The sequence below is a fragment of the Pezoporus wallicus genome, unplaced genomic scaffold (assembly GCF_028554395.1).
Source record: "Pezoporus wallicus isolate ANWC-B61680 ecotype Strahan unplaced genomic scaffold, APGP_CSIRO_Pwel_v1 contig_6382, whole genome shotgun sequence".
NCBI classification, from domain to species: Eukaryota; Metazoa; Chordata; class Aves; order Psittaciformes; family Psittacidae; genus Pezoporus; species Pezoporus wallicus.
The window spans coordinates 343,366-366,453 of NW_026638015.1; the positions used below are offsets into that span (position 1 = coordinate 343,366).

A 23,088-nucleotide genomic window follows, 5' to 3' on the forward strand; every position below is an offset into this window, starting at 1 on the left:
TGTAAGATGATAACACCTTCCCTTTAAAGGAAGGATGGGATGGTAAAAATCTGTGTGTATATACAAGAACTGCTGATTTAAGCTGCAATGTAAAGGGTGTCTGGTTCTTACAAAGAAGAATAGCAGGAATGGGGGAAAAGAAAAATGACAGTGTATATGGGAAGCTTCCATGAAAGGAAATACTCCAGTTTGAGGCACAGGGCTAACTCTTAAAAGTGCTCTTATTTTTGGGAGGTAACACAAACTGAGTATCCCATTGCATCATTGTAGCTACTGATCTGCCTGCATTACGTTTGAGTGTGCATGTGTGTATATTTATGAGTGCCATTTCAGCCACTTGCAAAAGACATTGCGCACTGTGGGTCAAGATGCATTGCTGGCAAACTCACATAAACCATCCTGTGGGATCTGGGCTTACTACAGGGCCTCCAGTCTCCACCCTCATCACCACATCACCAGTAAGACAAGGCAGTGGAAAAAACATCAACAAATAAGTGAAAAGTAAACAGCTGCAGAAGGGTTCCCAAGGTTGGGAACAATCAAATACCATCCATGTGAGCCTAGTGCATGCATTTAGAAAGAGAAAAGTGTTCCCAGCATAATGTTCTTAAGGCCACAGGGCAGCCAGACGTGAAAACACATCCAGCACTGGTGTTTACACTGTGTAAAGTACTACCCATGTGACTGCACGTAGCATAGGCCCTACCAACTACAGCACCCTGTCAGGACTAGACCCAGCAGCTCTTGAGCTCTGAAGCCAGAGGAGATGTTGCTGCAGCAGCCTGAGGTCACTGTGACCAACCCCTGGGACTGCACCAGCCCCATTACAGGGGCCACCACAGTACAGAGGTGGAAATTCTTAATAAGACTGTAGCCAGAAGCACTATCTGAATGAAAAAGCCCCAAAAGTTAAGTATTAAACCCCTCAAGAACTGAAGAACTGTCCTGTCAGTTACAGCAGCTAAAGAAATTAATAGATTACAAGGACCATATGCAAAGAGTTACCTGTGAACAGATGCCAAACGTACCTCTGGTGTACAGCTGACAGCTTGGCATGGGTCACGCTGAACAGTGGCAGTGTGTGGAAGGAGAACTCAGCACTGGGAAGCCCTCAGTTGGGTGGCTGATCTGATCAGTAACAGAAACTGAAAAGCAGCACAGCAGTTTCCAGAAGTGTTAACATGAGCATCAACACATCCAGGTGGCAAGGCCAGTGGTCAGGGCTCAGGCTGTCTGAGGCTGTCTGCCTCACTGTGATGCTTTTAGCTCCAGTGCTCTCTGCTCTCCTCCTATTCTCACAGCCACTGTTGGGTTCACTTGTTGCTACACTCGTATTATTAATCACAGTAATCACTTTGCATTTGAGCCTTTCTGTCAACCAAAAAGCTTACTGATGAAGTCGTAAATGTTCCATCCCTGGCAGTGTTCAGGGCCAGGCTGGACAGAGCCTTGGGTGCCATGGTTTAGTGTGAGGTGTCCCTGCCCATGGCAGGGGGGTTGAACTGAATGCTCTTAAGGTCCTTTCCAACCCAAACCGTTCTATGTGTAACCAGGAAATTACCATGTCTGCAGGCAAAGGTTAGATGTACGTGGATCAAGGGGTGGAGTGCAGCAGAAGACATCCAGGAGTTAGCAGTCCACCTGAGTTGACACGAGAAGGTGCAGGTCTCTGCTGCATGGACCACTTGGCCACAGGATAAATTCAGCCCACTAATCCTAACTGGAGAGCCTTGAGGTGGCTCCCACTTGGCACCTAGTGATCCCACAACCTGTGGAGCTGCCCAAGTCCAGCTCTAGGAAAGGGCAATCCCATTCAGACTGCTCATCATGGCAGGGAGATGGTAACATGGGAGCCCAGCCCTGCTTCACTTTGCTTGAATTCTGCTCCCAACCTGAGGCTCCTGCAAACCAGTCTTTCTTCCCAGTTACTCACATAGGAGGAATTTCACACTCCTCCCTCTGTGCACGGTTATTACGGCTGGCAGCGTAGCCAGCTTTACTTGTGTGTCTTACAGACGTGCCACAGCTCCTATCACTTGAGAGACACACCTGGATCTGGGATTACCATTTGAATTTTATTTAAATACAAAAAGTGCAAACTGTGAAATACAAGATTGGTGCAGATCAGAAGAAAACAAACTGTGAACCGTGAAAACCCCAGCCGGCACCTCACGAACATCAACAGAAAAGGCAGCAAGGAACACCAGCAACAAAAGCAAAAGCCAACAGTGACGCACAGGAGCCCCCGTGCATGAAAGGTAACAAGGACCAAAGTGGTCCTCAGCTCTCAAATAGCAAACGTTGCCACAAGGCATCCAGCTGGCCCCTGCACCCCTGTGCCCCCCCCTGACAGCTCTGGTGTCAGGACACAGCGTGGGCCAGGGAGCAGAGGCTGGTAAGACAGCAGGAGGCTTAAACAGAGGGGAATGGTTGAGATGCTAAAGAGCAGAGGGTTGAAGTGTAACAAGTACCCCCCCCCCCCAGGGAGAAATGGCTAACAGCTAACCTAAAAGACAGGGAAGAGACCCTTGGGCAGCTCTACAGCAAGGAGAACAAAGACCAGCACCCTAATCAGATACTGCCTGCACCTGTATGTGGCAGAGACACCCAAACCTGCCAGAGCCTGGCTGTGTGCAGAAGCTCTTTGCCCAGGAACAGAGGGAATTTCAGCCCCTGGTCTGGGCAGATGCAGGCTCTGGAGGGCACACACCCAGCACAGGCTGAGGCAGCCCGAGGCAGCTCCCTGCTCAAGTCACACGAGGTGTTTCAATGCAAGGCCTCCAGGAGAGCGGACTGCAGAAGCAAAAGCAACCCTGGTTCCTGTGCCTGCCCCAGGGCCCCCAGCAGCTCCGGCATGAGGAGCAGCAGACAAAGGGATATTTACACTGGATCCCTTCCAGGATTTGCAAGCACTTTCCCACCGCAGCAGCAGCTTCCTGAATGCCCTCCAAATCTGCTCCCCGCAGGCACTGAACTGGAGCAGGCTTTTATCCCTGCCCGCAGGGGATGCACCCGTCTCCATTGTGCTAAAAAAGGAAAGATTATTTCAAGAATTCACTTTAAAAAAAAATTAAAAAATTAAAAAGAAGCACCCACCAAACAAATTCCAGCCAGAACATGGACACTTCCAGCAATCCCTGCTCTGCCGCTGGAGAGGAGCTAAGCTACCCCAGCACTGCTCCCTTCGCTACTGAAGGGAATGGTCCTCGCTGCTCTGCGTGGCTGGAACGTGACAGCCTCCCCTGGGAGCTGGGGCTACACACAGGGCCAAGGCCTCCTGCCCTGGCACACAGGCACTTCCTGATCCATGCTGCCAATACTGGTCTTGTTTGTCCCAGGGGAAGAGAGCTGGGATTGCCTTTCCTCCAGGGGGATGTAAGTGAGGCCAGTGGCAGCTCAGATCTAGTTGGAGCATCAAGTCTACCCCCGAACTGAAGCCTGCACAGCACAGGGTGCCTGCAGGGGAAGAAGGGCTACATCGGGCTCCCTCTGCCTCCACACTCCTCCTCAGCTGTCCAGAAATCCCTGCCTCTTACAGCAAACACTGGGGCCTCTTAAAGCAAAAGCTGGGGCAGGTACACCTCTCCACACTGTCCATGCCTCCTGCACGGCACACCAGCCCTGCTAATTTCCTCTAGCACAGAGCACAGGTGAATTAGGAGCTGAGTGTCTCTGCCTCCAAAACATCTGGTTACTGCTGTAAACTGTTCAGACTGAAACAATTCCTATTCTGGACAAACAGGGGGCTAAGTTAATAACAGGGCCATTGGAACAGGGAGACCAAGCAGCCTTGTAGCCTCCACAGGACAAAGTCCCCACTATCTAGATGGGATGAGACCCCAGCCCTCTAATCAAACACCTCCTTAGTGATGCTCAGTTTCTTTCTCACTATTCCCATGCATATGTTCCTGTTCCTCCTTCACGGACCAGTGCTGCCGCACAGAGCTGCCTGTGTCCTTACTCATCCCCATTCCAGAGCTCAGCAATAAGCGCCATTTCCATAGTGCCTGCAGCAGGTGACACTTACTTTGCTTACAGCTGGGCACCGACCCTTGTCAGTGTTTTAAAGGCAGGCTAAAATACTATGACAAAGCAAACGGTATTTCACATCCAGTAGCTATTTAAAATAGTTCTGCTTGGTCCAAAAAGATCTGTCCCTGTGGCCAGATGCAGCAACAGGGGCCTGGCCCAGGCACGCAGGGCACGAGATAACAGAGATACAACACACCAGTGAAGTAAGGCTAGAAGCTCCCTGCTAACACCCTGCTGGGCCAGGCTGAGGACAGGGATCTCCTTCAGCTCAGGTAACGGGAAAGCTGCAAACCCAACCACGATGCCCTCACAGCTAGCAGGTCCACCCCACTCTGAGCCTGCCCTGCGGACAACCCGACCTCTCCAGCCATGCCCAGGGCATGCAGGATGCATCTGACCAGGCTTCCATGGTAGGACAGAAGGAAGGTAGCTCAGAACTGAGGGAGACAAGGCAAAGGCCCTTGGCATGGAATAGCTGTTCCCTCACAGCTTTGGCACACGAGTGCTCAGCACCTGGACAGAAACGTAAGCCCAGCCTGGTGCACTCCAGGGTGAGGATCAGCCCCAGCCCCTACACCTTCCCTCAAGGCCATGCTCTCTGTTATGCTGTGCTGGGGAGAGCCCTGCTCAAGAAGTGTCTGTGCCATCAGCACAGATGTACACATCTGACAGAGGAAAGGGGCTTTGTGCGGCTGCCCCGGGGAGAGGCAGTGATGCTCATAGTGTGCAGCAGGTTCAGTGCCACCAGGGCACTTGCTGTCTGCCCTTCAGACTCACCCAGCCACCGGAGACCCACCCCACAGCCAGGCCTGGCATGGGGTGGGTCTGCCGGACCCAGGCATCACCACCACCTGAGCTGGGTAACTGTGGGAGGCACCTCACCCACAACACCCCAGCAAACACTGAATAGTATCAAGAGTGGGGACCCCAGAGGGGTTTGGGCTAAATTCAGCTTCCTTGTATTGGAATCTGACCAGTAACACAGTCCATGTGCTGCGAGCCTGTCCTTCACTTGCCTGCCAAAACTATGGGGTCTGGAGTGTTGTTTGCAAGTGCAGGACAAGCACAAGAGCTGCCCAGCTCCCTCCTTGCCTCAGGTGCCACTGGGGAAAGGCAGATGCACATTCAGTGCTGAGGGATGGCACTGGCAGCAAGAACATCTCTGCCACAAACCCAGCGAGCTGCCCTCACCCAGACAGCCCAGCAGAGGCAAGGGGGTGAGCTGGCACTATTGGGAGCTGAAACAATAAAGATCTTTGCTGAGGAAGGGACCAGGAGGGCAGAAAGGGAAGGAGGAAAGAGGCAGGGCATCTGATAGGGCAGCAGGCTGGTGATGAGGCCTGGAGGAGCTGCACAGACTGGCAGGGGGGCCAGGACTCCACTCAGAGCAGCAGGGAGACCAGCTCCCCTCCCCATCCCGAGCAGTGGGTCTCTGCTCGCTTACTTACACACTTCCTCCACCATCTCCACAGCCCTCACTCTGCTCATCACCCAGAGGATCAATAGCCCCTTTGCACTGGAGTCAGCTTGGTCACAGCTCCAAGACAAGGTGGGAAGGAAGGTGGGAAGGTGAGCACAGTGTGCTGGTGTGGGCTGGCCTGGATTCAGGCCTCCACATCCTCAAAGAGCTCCTTCTGGTGGTCCAGCAGGAACTTGGTGAAGGTATTGATGGGGTTGATGGCTTTTAGGGTGATGGCTACATCTTTGGCCCACAGCAGATTTGGGCCAAACACAACTGCTAGGTTGGTGTTTGTCATCTTGTTTCTGTCACTGTGAGCAGAGACCTGTATGGGAAGGAAAGAGCCCGTTACGAATCCTACAGAACAACACAGCAGGTGCCCTCTACACTCCCCAAAGCCAGAGCTGACAGATTGCCAGGGTAAAATGGGAGGAGAGAAAGTGAAGGCCTAGTGCCAGAAGACACAAACACACATGACACCCAGCATTCAGAAGGTGAGGAGCAATAACTTGCCATTTGCCACCACAGCTTAACCACCAGGCCACATCATAACAATAGGACCAGAAGCACTGCCAGCAAAAATCTCTACAGGTCCAGGTCACCACTCAAAACAAAATTACCTTCCCTCTTGCTAGAGCAGCCTTGCAGTGGCTTCCCTGGCAGCACAAAACGCTGTGGGGTAGATCAGAGACCCCTCTTCTAGTCTTGCATATATATATAGATATATATGTATATACACATACATATATACACACACATCAGATATATAACCCTGGGGAACTCTCAGCCTCTCTTGTACAAACCACACAGGCTTAATGCCCACCTGCACATCTCAGCGTTACGAGAAATAACTGCTTAGGCTAGATCATCATGATCATTCTTGATCTGTTTAACAGTAAGGTAAAGAAAGGCAATTTCCTGTCTTGGGACTCATTTCCTCTCAAAGGAACAGAGAGAGCAAGCAGTTAAAAAGCTGATTCAAGGCACTGGCAACTGAACTAGCATAAGCCTGCCCACCTTTGGAGCCGCTCACCTGCACCAGGAAGGCTGTCAGTAAATGGAGCACTTGGTAGTTCTCTTCTGGCAGAGTCTGGAGTGTTTTGCGAACAACACCCACACGATTCTCCTCCTCCACATCTAAAAAGAGGGGAAAGACAAGCAGGTCCGTGAGGAGTCCTCAGCACTCACCGTGATGACAGCCCGGTTTGCAGTCACAGGGTACCCCATGCATGCCCTCCTCCCAGGCTATCTTTGCCTTTGGCCAGTGTAACATTCAGGAGTAGGACACTCTTGTTACAACTCACTCTGGAAGCTGACAACGTGGCTGTAGAGGCCAAAAGTGAGCAGGGGTTCAGGAAGCTCCCTCAAGAAGGTCTTGAGAATCACAGCAGGGAGGTGGACATCTTCGTACTGCTGGAAATCTACAGGCACACCTGAAAAAGTAGAGCAGAACCTCAGTGCTCAGTAGCCAAAGCAGGACTTCCTCCAAACAAAGAACGGGACATGGTGGCCAGAGCTCAGAACTAGGGAAGCAGGAGTTTAAAGAACACAGAGAGGGTACTGAAGCACCACATCTTTTAGGAGAGTGGAAAAATGTGTCCCAAAAGCATGTGCAAAGCACTGCCGAATCCAGCACTAAGTCTTTGGAAGTCATGAGATGTAACAGATGAAAAAGTTTCTTCCTGGTCATCTTCAGTCCATACAGTATAACCTGACTAAGGTGGGAGGTATATCCCACCCCAAGAAAGAGGGAAACTCACTCAGGAATGAAAAAGGCAGCAACAGGAATGTAAGTGGGAGGGAACATGGTTACTACACAGCAGAAGTATCAGGTGCTTCTCCTTTGCAGCTCGGGTCACACCATGATGGGGCCTCACCTAGAGGCCTATCAAAGAAGGAGAGGAGCCATGATCCAACACAGCTCCAGTTGCAAATGAGAGGGGTTCTGCTGAGTTTGGGCACTTACCCATGTTGTATTTTTGCTGGACCTCCCTGACAACCTGTGTATTTGCTGATCTCCGGAAAATCCCCTCTGTGGTAAGAGCTGTGAAGGGAGACCAGATGGAGAAGGAAGATCAGACACGTGAGAGTCTAAAAATGCTGGTCTTAACAGTCATAAATGCATGCCTTGGGCATTCAAACAGATGACAACAAGTCCCTTTTTTAGAGAAGGCAATTCTTTCTGCTTCCACTACCAGGCAAAGGATACAAGGAGCATTTTGCTGCTCTTACACAAGTAGGGATGAGTGGAAGAAAGAGGTCTCCTGAGCCCTGCACACTCTCTTGAACGCTAACTCACCTAGTTCCGGCCTTTACACCTCATTGTAGACTGTTGCTCTTTACCTCACCACACTCTGGGTGGGAACTTGGATGGAGGAGAGGCCACTGACATGGAATAAAGAGGGGCTGCAGTTCCCCCTCTACACTTACCATGGTCCCGCAAGTGAGCAATGGTGTCTCTGACCACCAGAGGCACAGGAGACTGATCAGGGCTCTTCTCCCTGAGACTGGGGGAAGAGACAAAAGGTTACAAATGACTGGTCTTCCCTACCCTGCATGCAGCCCTGAGTCTTTAAGTCACAAGCCCTACCCTATAGGATACTGCTATCCCAGTCCGTGGCTCAGCCACTATTCCAGCCTTCTCTCCCATTCACCCATCATGCTACATCATTCACTGGAGCAAGTATGAGCTCATTACTACACCAGAGGAGTAATCCTCTCTCTTCTGTAAACCCCACAGCCTGCAGATTCCAAGGCAAAGGAGTTCCCAGAAGGCAAAGCTGCTGGTTATGAGTAAGATGAAAAGGGTTAAACTTCCTGTTTACTTCCCCATAGGAGCAAGGGTAGAAAGAAGCTGACACGAGAGAAATATGTATGGGGTAAGTTTATCCATCTCACTCCTGTAGCAAAGATGCATCAACCCAACGGCTGTCAGGGGAGACCTAGTGATGCCAAGGTGTTTGCTCTCTGTACCACTTGATGGCATGGAGCTGTTCACCCCTCTCAGGCTACTCACAAGCTCAGGCACACAGCACCACAGGAAACACCATTTGGAAACGTGCTGAAGCTGGGGAATGTGTTGCCAGATTGCTCCAGAGGATCTGCCTGGCCACAGGGTACTGGCTCCTCCTCATTCCCCGGGGAAGGAAAATCACACTCCAAGTTAAAAATACCTTCACCACTTAGCCAGTATCACTAGCCCTTGCCAGTGTCTGTGTTTGCCTGCGTCAGCCTGCAGGAATGGGGGATGGGATCAGCACAAGTGTGAACAGAAGTGCTTTTAAGATAAGAGTTTATGATACGGAAAAACCTAAGAAACAGCCCTGCAGCACTGCTCAATCAGCACAGCCCTAAAGACACCTCCACCAGCCTCCAACAGACTTCCTTTGTTTAAAGGAAGTCTGTAGTGACACAAAGCTGTCCCACATGGCCCTTGTTTTGTTCCTCCCTTAGTGACCCTTAGCTGCAGAAGCAATCCCATCCTAATTTAGACCCAATCTAGCTGTGGAATCAAGAAGGTGGAACTGAACCGGGTCAGGATCTGGTTGTCTGGTTCCTCAGAAGAATGATGAAAGCTTTGCAGGAAGTCTGAACTGCCCGAAAGGTTACAGCCACTTGTGCTGCTCTTCAGCTTCAAACACAGTGAGCTCGTACCAAGCAAGTCAGGGCAAAAGCAACACAATCCAGGGATACTCACAGCTGGAGCGAGACTCCAAACTGCTGGTTTGGCAGCGGTGGGCGCGGAGGGGTTGGCTTCAGGGGCACTTGTGAAGGTTTCTGCAGGGATCTCAGATATTCATCGTATCTGTGGCAAAACACAGACTAGTAAGGAGCCACCCCACCTCCCAGAAAGAGCATGAACCCAGCGCTGCACGTGAGCCACTGCACTCCCACTGGTAACAGCTCCAGCCTAGCGTGGTTGATTCCACCTATACAGCTCTGGAGCACAGGAGCAACAAGATCAAACATCTGGTTACCAGGAAAAAGCAGGGAGAAAGAAATATCTATCTGGAATCAGGAGCTGGAGTAGCTGAGGATGACAGCGTGGGCAGGAGGCCAGGGCAGCACTGCTTGCGATGAGACAGTTGCATGTGTGCGTGAGGGACAGGGAATCAACCTGATAGGACTGGGATTGTGGCAATGTTGGGAAGCCCCAAAACCAAGCTGAACTGTGCAGAGGGAGCAGAGCAGGTCCCCAAACACAGCAGATGAATTATGAACTCCGGGTCAACAGCCTACAGAAAGCCCCAAAGGAGAGGCAGGACTGGTGCTCCACGGGGACAGAACTGGGCACCGTGGCCAAGGACACAGAGGGAGGAGCATGGATAGAAACAATAGTCCCTAAGGCAATTTGTCACCACTCCCTGCAAAACCACTGCCCGAGTGCAACAATCTCTTCCTCCCTTTGCCATGCCTCCAGAGAAGTCCCCTCTCACAGAGTCCTAAGCAAATGGCAGCATTCTTACTTCAGCACTTGGCTTGGGATCCCCAATTGTTCCAACTTCACATACTCCTCCAGCTCGCTAAGGAAGTTCACGTAAAAGATCTTTCGTCCAAACTTAAAGCTGAAAACAAGAGAAAAGAGGATTATGTGAGGAATGGGGAAATCCAGTATCAGAACAGACTTCCTACAGACAAGGAGAGCAGGGGTCTGCAAGAGACATCAGTAGGGCAAAGGGGCAGATATAGAGCATCAGAAATGCCACACATAGTGGTCTCCACCTCCATGTATTTTACCAGGAGATGCCAAGACTTTCCAAGTCACATTGGAAGCTCCAGCAGCAGCAGGCTCCCTAAAACACTGGATTTCTCCTTCCAGCAATAGGCTGAAGAAAGTTTTGCTTTCAATTACTTTACAGAGTTAGGATTTCACAATGAATTACATACAATTTGGAGTGATGCTTTCACTTCCTCGTTCACTATTAGCAGAGCCTGCAACATTTTACTTGGTTGGACAAAAAGGGAGCAGCAGCACAGAGCTGCAGACTCTGCAGGTTCTTAAAACAGTACTTCTTGTGTTTGACTATGTCTGACCTCAGAAAAGAGGTGGCACCATAGGATGAGAGTCTCCAGGGTAGGCTTTGCAGCTGGGCTCATCTTGTGCCCACTGAGAATGCCTCATTGTTCGCCTGCAGTGTGAGGATGCGGGTGAGCCTCCTGTAGTGCTTCCTACCTGATCAGAGGCTTGAACAGAATCAGCAGGGTCTTGATGAACATCGTTGGGTGCACAATATACAAGGCTTTGATGTTCTTCTTGTACCTGCCAGGAGAAGCTATGTAAGGATGAGCTGTGCTTTAAGGAGAGGATCCAGCCTTTCCACATGAAGGCACCCTGGTGCTCCATTCCTTCTGCACTGAGCCTCACCACCTCCCATACCCACAGCCTCTGCTCTCCCATGCTTTGTAGCTGTGTCAGGCCACTCAGCAGCCCAAGGGCACACGCTACTGTATTCCAAGATTCACCAAGCACCAGGAAGCAATAATTATACCATGGGGTGACACCCGGTTTTGCTGCTTGCCTATTAGCCTAAAGGAGGTAACTACAGAAGGAGCCGTGATTCAGCCTGCATTAAACAGCAACCCACCTCCATAAACAGCAGAAATAAGTGATAGTAAATGATGATCCAAAAGCTACATGGAGGAACCTACACTAGGCTTGAGAACAGCATGTTACAGCCTTGCTTGCTGCAGCCTTACTCACTTCCGATCAAATTCCCTGTAGGCATCCCGCAGCCAGCTCAGGGATGGCTTGTTCTCACTGGTCAGGCCATGGTGCAGGTACACCAGTGTGTAATCACTCTCCACATACTGGTCCAGTGTGAACTTCAGGTACCTGAGAAGAGACAACTGCTGAGCTCACTTCACACTCTCCTTGGGGACTCACTTTTGTGTGTCTAAACAGAGGGTCTGCACCCCCAGCAATGGAGGCAAGTGCTCTGGGAGGACACATCCAGCTAAAGAAACTACTGCAGATAGATCTGGCCTCAAGAATCCAGCACCTGGGAATTACATCAGGCTTAAGAACTTAACAGCAGCCTCCTAAGACACTACTCACCCCAGCAGTTTCACATGATCAAGTTGATGACTTGGGGGCATCCGGCAGGCACTGAACAAAATGACTTTCCTTCCGTATTTGTCATCACCTGCAGATGAAATGGCAGGGATTACAGGGAGTTTAAGGACTACGTTGTGGTCCTGGCAGCAAGGGACAAACAGAGAATGGGAAACCACCATAACAAGGCAGAAGTCTGGATTGTCAGAGATGCCAGCAAAGCTACACCTCATTTTCAGCAGTTACCATGGGCCTAGTATGGAAGCAGAAACCTGAACCAAAGGCCTGGCAAGTAAACAATGTGAATAGAGAACAGAGTCCATGCTCTAGCCCTGAAAGAAAAGGAAGGACTGGAAGCCAGGATGGCTTGGGGAATGTAGGGATGGAAGCCTCAAGTACAGAGTAGTCAGAGCATTAATCCTGCAACACTGCCCCTGGACATTGCTCCTGATGTGTGGCAGGGAGGCACAGAGAAAACTGCCCTCACAGGCATAACAACTCCTTCCATCCTGCACACAGACCTAGACCAACTGCCGATGGCCTCATGCATTTCCTCCTTGCTTCACCTGAAGCTTTATCCTGCACAGAAATCAAAGCCATTTCATACCCTGGAAACCAAGACATTCTTAGGAATAGGGCAGTCCCAGCCAGCCACATCCCAGAGATGAGAAGCAAGCATCATCACAAGCCTCTTCTACACATGGACCAAGTAGAGCTGCTGGATTCTCCAGGGGACTGCAGAACAAGCTGTTCACTCTTTCCTACATTTTCCATCCACAGAGGTATTTTTCCAACCTGAGCTGGAAGGAGCTGCAAAGAGCAGCACAACAAAGTATATTATGTATAAACCCAGCACAAAACAGTCTTCATCTCACTGGAGCCAAACGAACCATAGAGCATCCTCATCTCGGGGAGGACACTCCCAAGCACCACTTGAGGCTTCAGAAACAACAAGCCAAGTTTTCCTCAAAGTAAATCTTCATACATCAATGGACTTACACCAGCAGAGATCTCAGCTCCATGATCAAAATCCAGGCAGATGAGCACGGACAAGATCAGCAGACAGTGCCAGGGGAACTGAGAGATTTAGCTAAGGAAGAACCAGGTCACAAATCTTTTGGACACAGGGAATTAGAAGGAAAGTCTGGTTCTCTCCCAGACACAACACACAATCCATCTCCGTAAGGATGACTTGCTTTTTAGCACCAGTGGAGATGAAATGGTTCCTTTAGGGTGAAGGGTTAAAGTCTTCCCATCTTTCTTGCTATTCACCTTGCTCCCCTACAGCGTAACCATCTCATACAGACCACAGCACAGAAAAGCAGCAAGGATCACTACTTATGCACAGCAATCTTGCAGTATATCCTTTTCCCCACGCTGATTTACACTATTTAGAGCATGCAGCCATTTTCTCACCTTTGCATGGGCTCTGGCCTCAACTACTGCTTGGGTACACTTACTGTGCAGCAACTGAGATCTCAAACTGAACCCTGGACAGCAAACCTGAGGTTCCCGGGAATGCTGCCTGTTAGTAACAGACGACCACCTTGTACTGCAAATGGCAGCCAGAGGACTTATATATACCAGCCATGACATTAAGATGCCACTAAGCCACTTTTAGCCCCATGCTGCCTACAAGAACAGATTCTCTTGGAAATAGTTCGTTTCTATTTTTCCCTCGCAAGTCCTATTTTCAAGTCACCAGACAACACAAGAGACAGAAGTTACTGATGCACACAAGCCAGAACCTCTACAAAAGCTTGGAACACTGAAGCAGCACTAGCTACAGACCAGGAAAGGGCTGGCATAGGCCATTACATTGACATACACATGCGGAGGTAAGGGGCAATTAGGGAGGATGCATGACCCAGAATGCAGGACTAGGAGAGAGTGATGCAAGGCTCATCTGGGAACACCCAGATACAGTCACAGCCAGGCCACAAGACCAACATCACATTGCATATCCCACAGCAGCCCACTCTCTGCCTAGCCCAGAGTTTCTCAGTAGCTTGCTATGAGCTTTAGGGCTGGGTCTAATGCACATAAGCTGTCTGTAAAACAAAGATGCATGCTACAAAGTCCTGGGCAAGGAATATGGCATCTTGTAACTCTTCCCAATGATCCTTAGCTACTTGTATGTTTCTATATGGAATATACAGGGTCCTGTCTGCACAGAGCAGCAAGAAGATGGCAGCATCTGAGAATCTGTTGAGTTTTACAGTGATTAAAGAAGATGGTCAGAAAGACTACAGATCTTTGCAGATCATAGCTCTGTGCTGAAGTCAGAATAGGTGCTATCTTCAGTTAACTGAGAGGCTGCATTACACCAAAGTGGATGGTCTGAGAGCCAGAAGCAGACTGCAAACTTGATCAAGGCAGGCCTTGGCTGTGAAGAACTGTGTTCAAGCAGCGTTGTGGGGGGCCACATGCTCAGCTCGGGCTCCTGGGCAGTGATTTCCACACCTCACAAATCACAGTTCAGGAGCCACATACCTTAAAGACCTTCCTCTGGAATGACATGAAAGCCTATGGCAGGGCCTATGCAAAATCTGGAATCTTGTTCCTTATATAGCCTTGGAGAAAAGGTCTGGGAGTGCTGGTAAAGAGAAAATGAACAATCCATGATTCTGCCAAAGGGGAGATGGCATGTTTCCCTTGGATAATTTCCAGGACCAAGTACACCAGAAGATCACAGAATCATAGAACAGTTAGGGTTGGATAATCTATAGCCCCTTGGATGAGTGGAAAAGGAGTGGCCCATTTTGCCTTCCAAAGCAGAGTGAATTTATGCATGAGACCTACACAGGAACCAGCATGCCCATCACTGAGTTCTGGGTTTCACTCTGGTTTCATCACACTGAGCTCAGCCTGTCAGCACAGACACTGTCAAAACAACCAACTGCCAATCTTGTTTCCTCCTGACACAGATCAGGTCAGTCTGCATCCTCCAGACATGGCAAAATGCAACATTCAGCATCAAAGCAAACATCAGTTGTTGCAGTTCATAAGCAAGAACCTAAAGCCCATTCCATGTGTTCGTGGCTGTCAGAGAAAACTGTCTGCAGGTGGCCTCTCTGCCTCCAACCAACCAGATTCTTATCGTGTTTGATCTTTCCCAGATGCTCCATCCCCTGCACTGTTTGCTTTCCTGTTTGCAATATTAATCTTATGTATCTAGGGTTTCACCCCTTGTTTGCAATTGCAAATAGCTAAAGTTTCCATTAAACACAACTACAGACCATGAAGTAGTCACTCAGCTTCTCAGGCTGTCTCCTACCTCTCCCAGATGAGGAATGCTCAACAGTTAACAACAAACCAACAGAGAAGCAGTGGCCATCAGCACTCACAGAGCACCCTAACAATGTGCAAACCTTTGAGAATAAGTTCATATATTACACTTGAAATAAACCTACCTCTCCATAAAAAAGATATATCTTTTTTAACAACAAAGAGCCAATATGCAAAGCCTCTCCAGTCAAGACAGCTGCCCATCTAAAGAGGCATTAACTTGCAGCACTGATGGACATGCCAACTCTCCTTAACATTGTTATGGTGCTTTTAAAGCCCAAACTCGGTTTTAACTCTCACCTGAAGAGCAGCACTTCTGAGACAAGGGGTATGGAACATCATTGCTGTGGTTCTAAGCCATTGATGCAAGACCACACTTTTGAAAGGACTCAAGTTTAAATACTGAGGCTAATGTTTCAGATTGAAACCTGCAGCAATACAAACATACCAGTGCACAAATTCCCACCAAGTACTGTCCTGAGACAGGACTCCCTGTTAAATGAATCTGTACAGTCAACACAGACAAGACATGGTTGACCTGCAAATCCTGCTTTGTATTTCTAGGTATTTCTCCTGAAATATATCCTTTATGCCATGATTGGAAGCTGTCATACTACTCACTGCAGCCCAGGGACTCAGCTCCTTCCTACCTTCATCGGGTGCCCTCAACTGAGGGCCCACCCCGATGAAAGATTCAAATGGGAGTATCCTAGTACTTTGATACTGAGAGAATGAAGATGGATAAAACTTGCCTCTAGAAGCTAAGTGCTATTGGTAAACCAGCAAAGTTAAAGAGTGGATAGTCAAGGAGAGGACACCACTGCATAATTCTGGAACACTACTATACAATTTTCACAGAGATTTGGATGTTCATCAGAGCCACGGCCAGTAAAAGACTTCTCTCATGTAATTTCAGGCTCTTGCCAAGCTTATGACACAGCTGGGCAGCGTGTAAATATAGTAGAGTTGCCTGTTGGCAACATGGCTTTAGCCCCTCAGTTAAAGAAGGTAAGGAGCTCAAAGTAGAAGTATTTTAACACATAACATCTACCTAAATATTCCCAATATCCAAACCATAAAGCCTTAACAAGAGGCTGCAGCTCTAACTGATACAAAATATACTAAAGGGTCAGATTAAAGAATGCGAAATGGGAGGATGCCTGAGAGCATGGCAGATGCCCATGTAATGAGGAAGTGAAGATCAGCATTTCCATGGACTGTGTGAAGGTCTTGACCTGCTGTTCAGAAACAGAAGCAAGAATTTCACACCAAAAGAAGTTTTCACCTACACTGAGAAGTGTGAAAGCGCCGGCAGGCAGACTGGGACTGCAGTCCAGAGAGTATTAACAAATGCTCAGCAAGCACAGAGCAGTCTAGCACAGCTTCAGGCTAGAATAAGCTACCAAAACACAACATCTCTGCAGCCAAATGGAGAAGAAACAGATAACAGTTGCTTTCAGCTGGAGAATCCAGTTTAAGCGCCAGCTGCTTGGCATGTGAGTGCAGCAGCAGATCGTACGAAGGAATAGAAAGCAATCCTAGGATGAACTTCCAAAGCACACATGACAACGAGGCAAATCCCAGTTCAAACTGAACTGGTCCAAGCAGGCCACCACCATGACAGAACAGGATTTACACTGAGACCCAAGAGCCCCAAAGTGAAGCCCACATGCCCAATTTGGCTCAAATGGTTCTGCTGTGCTGGAAGCAGAGGTGCAGCCCTCAGACAACAATTTGGTGCAGGCTTTGGACTCCTGAAAAGTTGCCAATGCAGCCTAAAGCTGAGCAAAGTTTGGGCTCCCCTGAGACAGTCCAGCCACAGGCCATGGTCATGCTAAAGGAATACCATGATCTACAGTACCAAATGTTAGCGCCACAAAAAGTCTACCTACCTGGTTGGGCCCCATCAAGTGCACCCTGGTCTGGAGGAACAGAAACAAGGTTATAGCAAGCCAAGCTTTGTACCCTTTCCCAGAAAGTAATCTTGAGTATAGTCTCAGAGGCTAGTTGGATTGCCACTGGGATGTGTTTAGTTGCTGTCTTGCAGCAATCATGCTCCTTCTATTTCATCGTTCTCCCATGCTCTTCTCCAAAGCAATCTTACCTAACAATTAGAAGCAGTAACAGCAACCCATGATTCCCAAATTTCTGTCTTGAATCTGCAACTAATCCAGTATTATCAGTCAAACTTCTCACCCCTACTGTTACACCTTCCTTACCACCAAAACGGCAACCACTGTCCTGCCTCTTTTAAAAGGGTCAAGCAGAATCAAATCTGAATGTGAAGGTCCTTTGAGCAGCTTCAGAAGTGTACAGAGAATGGCATCATACTGTTTGAATAACACATCCAACGGATTGGTTTGCAAGAAGCTAAATAAGCTGAACTAAATAAGCTGCACTAATAAGCTGCAGATAGGGACAATTTAGATCTTCAACACACAGCTTAAAAGAAAATGTTTGGTAGGTTTGACTGGTCACAAAGTGGTTATTGCCATGCCCAGCCCCTATCCATCACTCTTCTAGCTATGCACTGAATAGACCCATATAGGCCTGTCAAGACAGGATGGAGAGTTCCAGAGCAGGGCTGTAGAAAGAAACTCTCTGTTCCCTTGGTCTCCCTTAGGAGCTCAGAACCCCTTAGACACTCTCCATTCCCTTGATCTTGAATGTCAAAACATGGTTCACAAGCTGGGCTTGCTCTGATGGGCCCAATTCTGCAGATGCAGCTCATCATTCTGTATCATACAAATACTCTAACAAAAATTACATAAGTCAAAGCCAGAAACTACACCCAAAAGCAGCAGAAATGGATGCACCCTGTATTAAATGGGGCCAATAATAACGTACCGTATTGGAAGGGAGAAAAACCCTCGTTATCAGAGGCCTCTGCCACCAAAGACACACTGCAACATACTTTCAGCACAACGTTTGTCTTTGTTTGCTTTGTCTTCTTAATGAAACTGGTGCTCCAAGATTTATTTTACCTCCTCATGTCAATCACAGGCAGCAACAACAAAGCATCAGCACTAGTTACAGTTCTCCACCTGCAGCCAACAGCCAGCCACAATGGTTTTCAGGTAGGTTTGGTACCCGATTCACCATTGAAATAAAGATTCACTGTTGAAACTGCAGCTTTAATCTAGTAACTCATAGTAAGTTACACCCCCAGCTCTCCACCCTGCCTTCCCTCTTCAATCACAGGTCTTACACACACTAGCATCATGCCTCCTCTGCAAGGGCAGCCCTGTAGACTGACAGTTAATGGTGTGAAGCAGCAGTTTTCCCACAAAAGCTATCAGAAACATGCTCTGAGCTTCAGCAAAGCTTTGAAGTCAGAGGGCAGGGACTACATAGCTAAAGCAAACAGTAACAGCCACTGTGCTGACTAATGCATCACCAACTTCTAGCCTCCACAGCAGTGGAAAATTCATTCACCGGTCATATCCTAAGCCCCAGTTTTCTTATCCCAAAAAGAAGAAAACCAGTTATTGTGTAACATGGGAATGCTGATGCACTTTATAGCTATAAGGTTTGCATACTGACCACAAAGGTGAGACCAGTATTTTGGACTCTGCAGAAGAACAAGGGATGAACACGTTGCTAAAGCTGTCCAGAGTCCTGCTCTTCCCACACAGCTCCAGGTTCCCAATAGGAACTGCCTTTCCAGAGACCTCCTTCAGCCTGTTATTAAGCATACGATTGCAATTCAGCCTCTGCTGACATTCAGGGATAAGATTATGTCACATCAGTCCGCCTCAACCCTCAAGGCGATGGAAGCAGCACCTTTGGCATGGAATTAACAGAGGGATACAGAAACTCTTATACACAACAGCAATTCGGGATAGTTCCTCAACAGTCTTTAACCAGAAGCCTGTGTTTCTTCTGAATGCCATTTGGCTGGAGCAAGAAGAGAAACCACACTTTGCAGAAGTGGTTTGTGCAGTGAAACCGAGCCGCCTCTGCTCCAGCCTCTAGCCATGTGTGAAGATGAATTTCTCTGCTACAGTGCTCACAGAAAGAGGAACTCAAGAGTCAAGAAGAGCACAACCACACAGAAACCTCTCCAGAGCCTGCGTAAAACACTCCAGGAAATTCACACCGTGAGGCAGGTCTGCAGGGAAAGGCAGAGTACCATCTCCTTCCTTCAGAACAGCGTTGCACCCCAGAACTAAAGGAACGCTTCCCAAAACCGGAACATCTTGTTGTACTCCCTTGGAACTGGGGCCTGGGTGCCTTTTGTTGCCATCTTCCTATGACACACCCCCGCAAAGGACAGCAATGACATTCCTGCTCCTTCCCACGGACAGCCTCTTCCAGGAAGATCCCAGTCTCCAGAAGGGACTGGAGCCCAGGGCATAAAAGGAGACTCTCTGTGAAGCTGCTGCACTATTTTTAAATGAAAAACAAGAGCAAATCCCTTCTTTTTCTAGCAAATTTCTAGCAAAATATCTTCAATGTTATTATCCCCCCTCTTCAGGCCAGATATCCAGGATGTTCAAATCCAGCACGCCTTGAACTCCATCAGGAATTCAGGTCAGCTAGAAAATGCGTGTGTTAACTTTCTGCCATCAAAACTGGGCTTTTAGTAAGTTTAAATTAACACCCCTCCTTCCTGCAAGAAGCAATTACTCTTCTGACCACACAGGATAACCCTGGGATCATGGAGTTCAGCCCAAGGATGGGAACCAGCCTTCTGGTTTTGTCTCAAAATAGCACCAACATCCCAGAATGGATTTCAGGGAAGGCAGGAACAGAGTTAGCCATATGCTTTCTGCTCTCAAGTGCACAACAGGGAAGGACACAGAAGAGAAAGCTCAGAAAGCAGTAGAATGGGTAAAACAACCCTTGATCTGCTGCCATTTGCTAGCATTTAGGAGAGAACCGGGTTGGAGCTACTTGTTTCAGGCTCAGCATGAGGAGCGCTCATTGCACATGAAGGTGCTGACAAGCACAACTTGTCAGGAGAGCCAGAGGCAAACAGTTTCATATTAACCCTGCAGTGCAGTTTCGATTCGCCAGGCTATTTCTAACAGCATTTTCCCAGATTGACTCTGACAACAGCCCAGAGAACATCACCCGCTCTCCAAACAGTTCATGTTATCCGTTTTTGACCAAAAAATCTGAACAAACAGCATCACCTCAGAGGCCAAGTTACAACTCAGGCCCCATAGATCCACTTCATAAATCCTGCTTTCAGGAGATGAGACACAAGGGAGTCTCAAAACTATGTGGCAGTAAATCCACTGTTTGGAGCTGTGCTACCGTTCCAACGCCAAGAAAAGCATCAACCACGTTCTGTGTGTGGGACCATCACATGCTTTTAGATAAACCAGCTACTGGTGAACACTGGCCAGGAGCAACCAACAACACAAGCTTCTCTGAGCTGCTTCTGCATTATGCAGAGACACAACAGGGACAGACAGCTCACTAGAAATATCAATTTAAACCACTGTCAGGGAAGAGATCTCTTTCAGAATGCAGGCACAGCTCCCAGTCAGCCATCAAACCACTTCCAGATCCTTTCAGGAAGTTAGATAATTCATTTGCTATCCTAGACAATGTGTCAAACATTCCAAAGGCCACTGATACACACCTCCACTGGAGTGATATTCCATTCAGAGAGCTTGGGAAAAAAACCTAAATGGTGTTACCTTGGAACAGAAACCCCACAGAGAGACTGGTGCTTACATCAGGAGGCAGCACACAAAGCATATCCTTGGTTTGGGCTGGTATTCCAGACTTATCAATGTCTCTGATCTAAACCCTTTGCTAAGCACTTTTTGTCTGAAGTGAACAACAGAGCCAGTTAACTCATCAGCTTCCAGAGTCCTGAAAGGCCAGTTACCTCTGCCATCTGCATTACAAATAGTCTAGCTGTTATCACTGAAAATGGTGGAGTCCCTTCCCACTTCCAGCAGTAGGGACACTGGGGTGCAGACCTCTATGAACCCCAGTGCTAAAACTCCAGCCTCATGGAGAAGGTTAGTAACACGTTTGCAAATGAAAGCACTAGTGGCAAATCTAAAAGACACTATGGCCCAAACATTAAATACCCGGGCCTGTGAACCCGAGCAGCCAGAGGCACAAAGGACAACAAAGTTTTGAGTTTACCATTATTGTTTTGCTTCCCAAATGATGTAACATGAGAGGTTAGGAGAAAGAAAGCTCATTCTAGAAAACAGACAGAAAAGAATGATGTCAGGACAACTCTTACCAATGTAAGTGCATGAGAATCTTCTCTTTGTCTTAAAACCCTGCTGCAGAACAACCCTGAGTCCAAAGGACTCCAGCCTGTGCTCTGCTTCACTGCAATTTCACATGTGGGGCAGGGACCAAGGCAGAGGAATGGCAATAGGAGGGGTAGGAAGTGGCCATAGATAACTGAGGAGAAGGAAGCGTGAATCGAGTCGCAACAGGCCGAAGAGGCATTTGGAACACAAGACAAACTGGGATTACCCTTCCCTCATGCTTACCACAGCAACATAAAGAATATCCCCAAAACTCTTTCTTATGGATGCCCCAGCAGTAAACTGCCATGGGTCAGGGTCATTAAAATAATAAGACAACCACATAAAGAAAATCCAAATGCTCCTGACCCTGAATGATCAGGTCTTTCCTTGCAGTCGGGCATGGGTCTATTCCCCCTATTTCTGTAAATGCTGTTTCTGGACAGGATGGCAAGCTCTGGCCACTCAGATACAAGAGCTGACAGACTTATTGTGAATTACTCCATCAGCTGAGGACCTTGCAACTGTACTGTATAACTACATAATTTCTGTGGCATTATCACACAAAACCCACATCCTATGCCCAGGACATAGTCAAGGGCCACATCTAAACCAATTCAGCAAAAGAAACCAAGAGCCAAGAAGCAATGCAAGATTAACCACGGTCAGTGGAAAATTACACACACAGCAAGCATACATGAAGTTTGGTACTTCTTCTCTTTAGGATGCCAGCTGTCATTGCCACATGGGCTTGGCATAAAGCAGGTGCCCCAACAACCCCATTAGAAAGACCTTTCCTCAGCCCAGCTGCAAAGACGTCACAAAAGAAAACAGAAAGACTCCTACCTGCTACTTCCACAATGTGGTGCCTGGCAATATCATAGTAGGGATCATCCCACTGCAGGTGAGTGACAGGCTCAGGGGAGCCTTTGGAGTCCTCTGCACAAAACACAAGGAACAAGCAATTAGAAGGAGGGATCTGGATCACCTTGGCCAGGGGTACAGGGATGAGAAAAAATGGTTCTTCAACAGAAGAACAGGAGGGACTAATGCATGTACCTGTCCACCTTGGAAACCCTCCTTTGAAATTCTGAGAGGACAGGAGCAGCAATGGCTTCAGAAGAGACCTGTCAATCCTATGAGGTCCAAACATGTCCCTCAGACTGTATATTCTCTCAAAAACAGCTGTTCTGATAGGTCACAAACATTCAGAGACCAAAATCCAAGCGCCAAGGGCAACATCATGGCTTTCCAGAGCAGAAGGATCTTAACATCATCCCTGGATGCACAGTCATCCTATAAGCCCTTGAGCTAATATCCCCGACCTCTCTGGGCAGCAGTCCACAGGACAGGATTCCAGAGCAGCAACTCAATCTCCAACCCCACCCCCATGCGGAAGTTCAAGACCCTTCCACTCAGGAAGGCCAACCTATCCTGCAAGAGACCATAACAGAGGATACTCAAGGACTTAGAGCATGTCTGTACTGTCAGCACCAAAGTGGAGTCAGCCACAGGATGGAGGAAAGCATATTTACATCAGCTTGCTCTCAGCTTTTTAGTGCTGTTTCAGGGGCAGGGCTAATTCACTTGGGTGTGGTACAGGATTAATGTGTCTATAAAGCTTTCAGATGGAGCTGGGCCTCTCTGTATATGCAGATATGCAGATATGACCACAGTGCTGCAGGACAAACAATCCCTTTTGGTCGAAACCCAGACCCCAAACAAGCAGGATACTCACCTGACTTAGGAAAAGCAGGGACATTATCTGCTGGCCAGCTGTTATCATCTATGGAGGCCAGCTGGAGCTGGCTGAGGGACTGGTTGGTATCGTCCAAGTTCAGGTCATCCTGAAGCTCTGAGAGCGGGTCTGTAGCCATGGTCCCCAAACACCGTGCGTTATTTTGCAGTGTCTACAACAAGGACTGCAGAGATTGCTGGGTGAGACACAGAGATCACAGTTTACCTCCCCATAGAGGCTCTTCTTCTTCTCTCTGATTTCCCCCAGATCCTCCCTTTACATATCCAGAGAT

General features: G+C 48.4%; 1 protein-coding gene across 2 annotated transcripts; it reads right to left on the bottom strand.

The window, feature by feature from the left end:
* Nucleotides 1-4,874: 4,874 nt before the first annotated feature.
* ARHGAP1 (Rho GTPase activating protein 1) lies at nucleotides 4,875-23,057 on the bottom strand. Of its 2 annotated transcripts, XM_057408812.1 has the most exons (13): nucleotides 22,797-23,057; nucleotides 21,905-21,997; nucleotides 16,724-16,753; nucleotides 11,547-11,634; nucleotides 11,193-11,324; nucleotides 10,665-10,751; nucleotides 9,958-10,056; nucleotides 9,189-9,296; nucleotides 7,922-7,998; nucleotides 7,458-7,535; nucleotides 6,796-6,924; nucleotides 6,525-6,628; nucleotides 4,875-5,816 (listed from the first exon to the last, which is right to left on the bottom strand). In XM_057408812.1, the coding sequence occupies exons 1-13, from the start codon at nucleotides 22,933-22,935 to the stop codon at nucleotides 5,637-5,639; spliced, it is 1,344 nt and encodes a 447-aa protein (XP_057264795.1). In that variant the 5' UTR covers nucleotides 22,936-23,057; the 3' UTR covers nucleotides 4,875-5,636. The 2 variants fall into 2 exon arrangements, with proteins under 2 accessions (XP_057264795.1, XP_057264796.1); XM_057408813.1 differs by lacking the exon at nucleotides 16,724-16,753 and having other exon boundaries at nucleotides 22,797-23,051.
* Between the last annotated feature and the right edge of the window lie 31 nt (nucleotides 23,058-23,088).

Bases quoted from the DNA above. Each gene is read 5' to 3' on its own strand.
- ARHGAP1 (XM_057408812.1), bottom strand. From the start codon at position 22,935: ATGGCTACAGACCCGCTCTCAGAGCTTCAGGATGACCTGAACTTGGAC. The intron at 16,754-21,904 runs GTAGGAGTCTTT...CTGTTCCTCCAG, and splicing joins CCACATTGTGGAAGTAGCAG to ACCAGGGTGCACTTGATGGG. The intron at 6,629-6,795 runs GTGAGTTGTAAC...CCCTCTTTTTAG, and splicing joins CCACGTTGTCAGCTTCCAGA to ATGTGGAGGAGGAGAATCGT.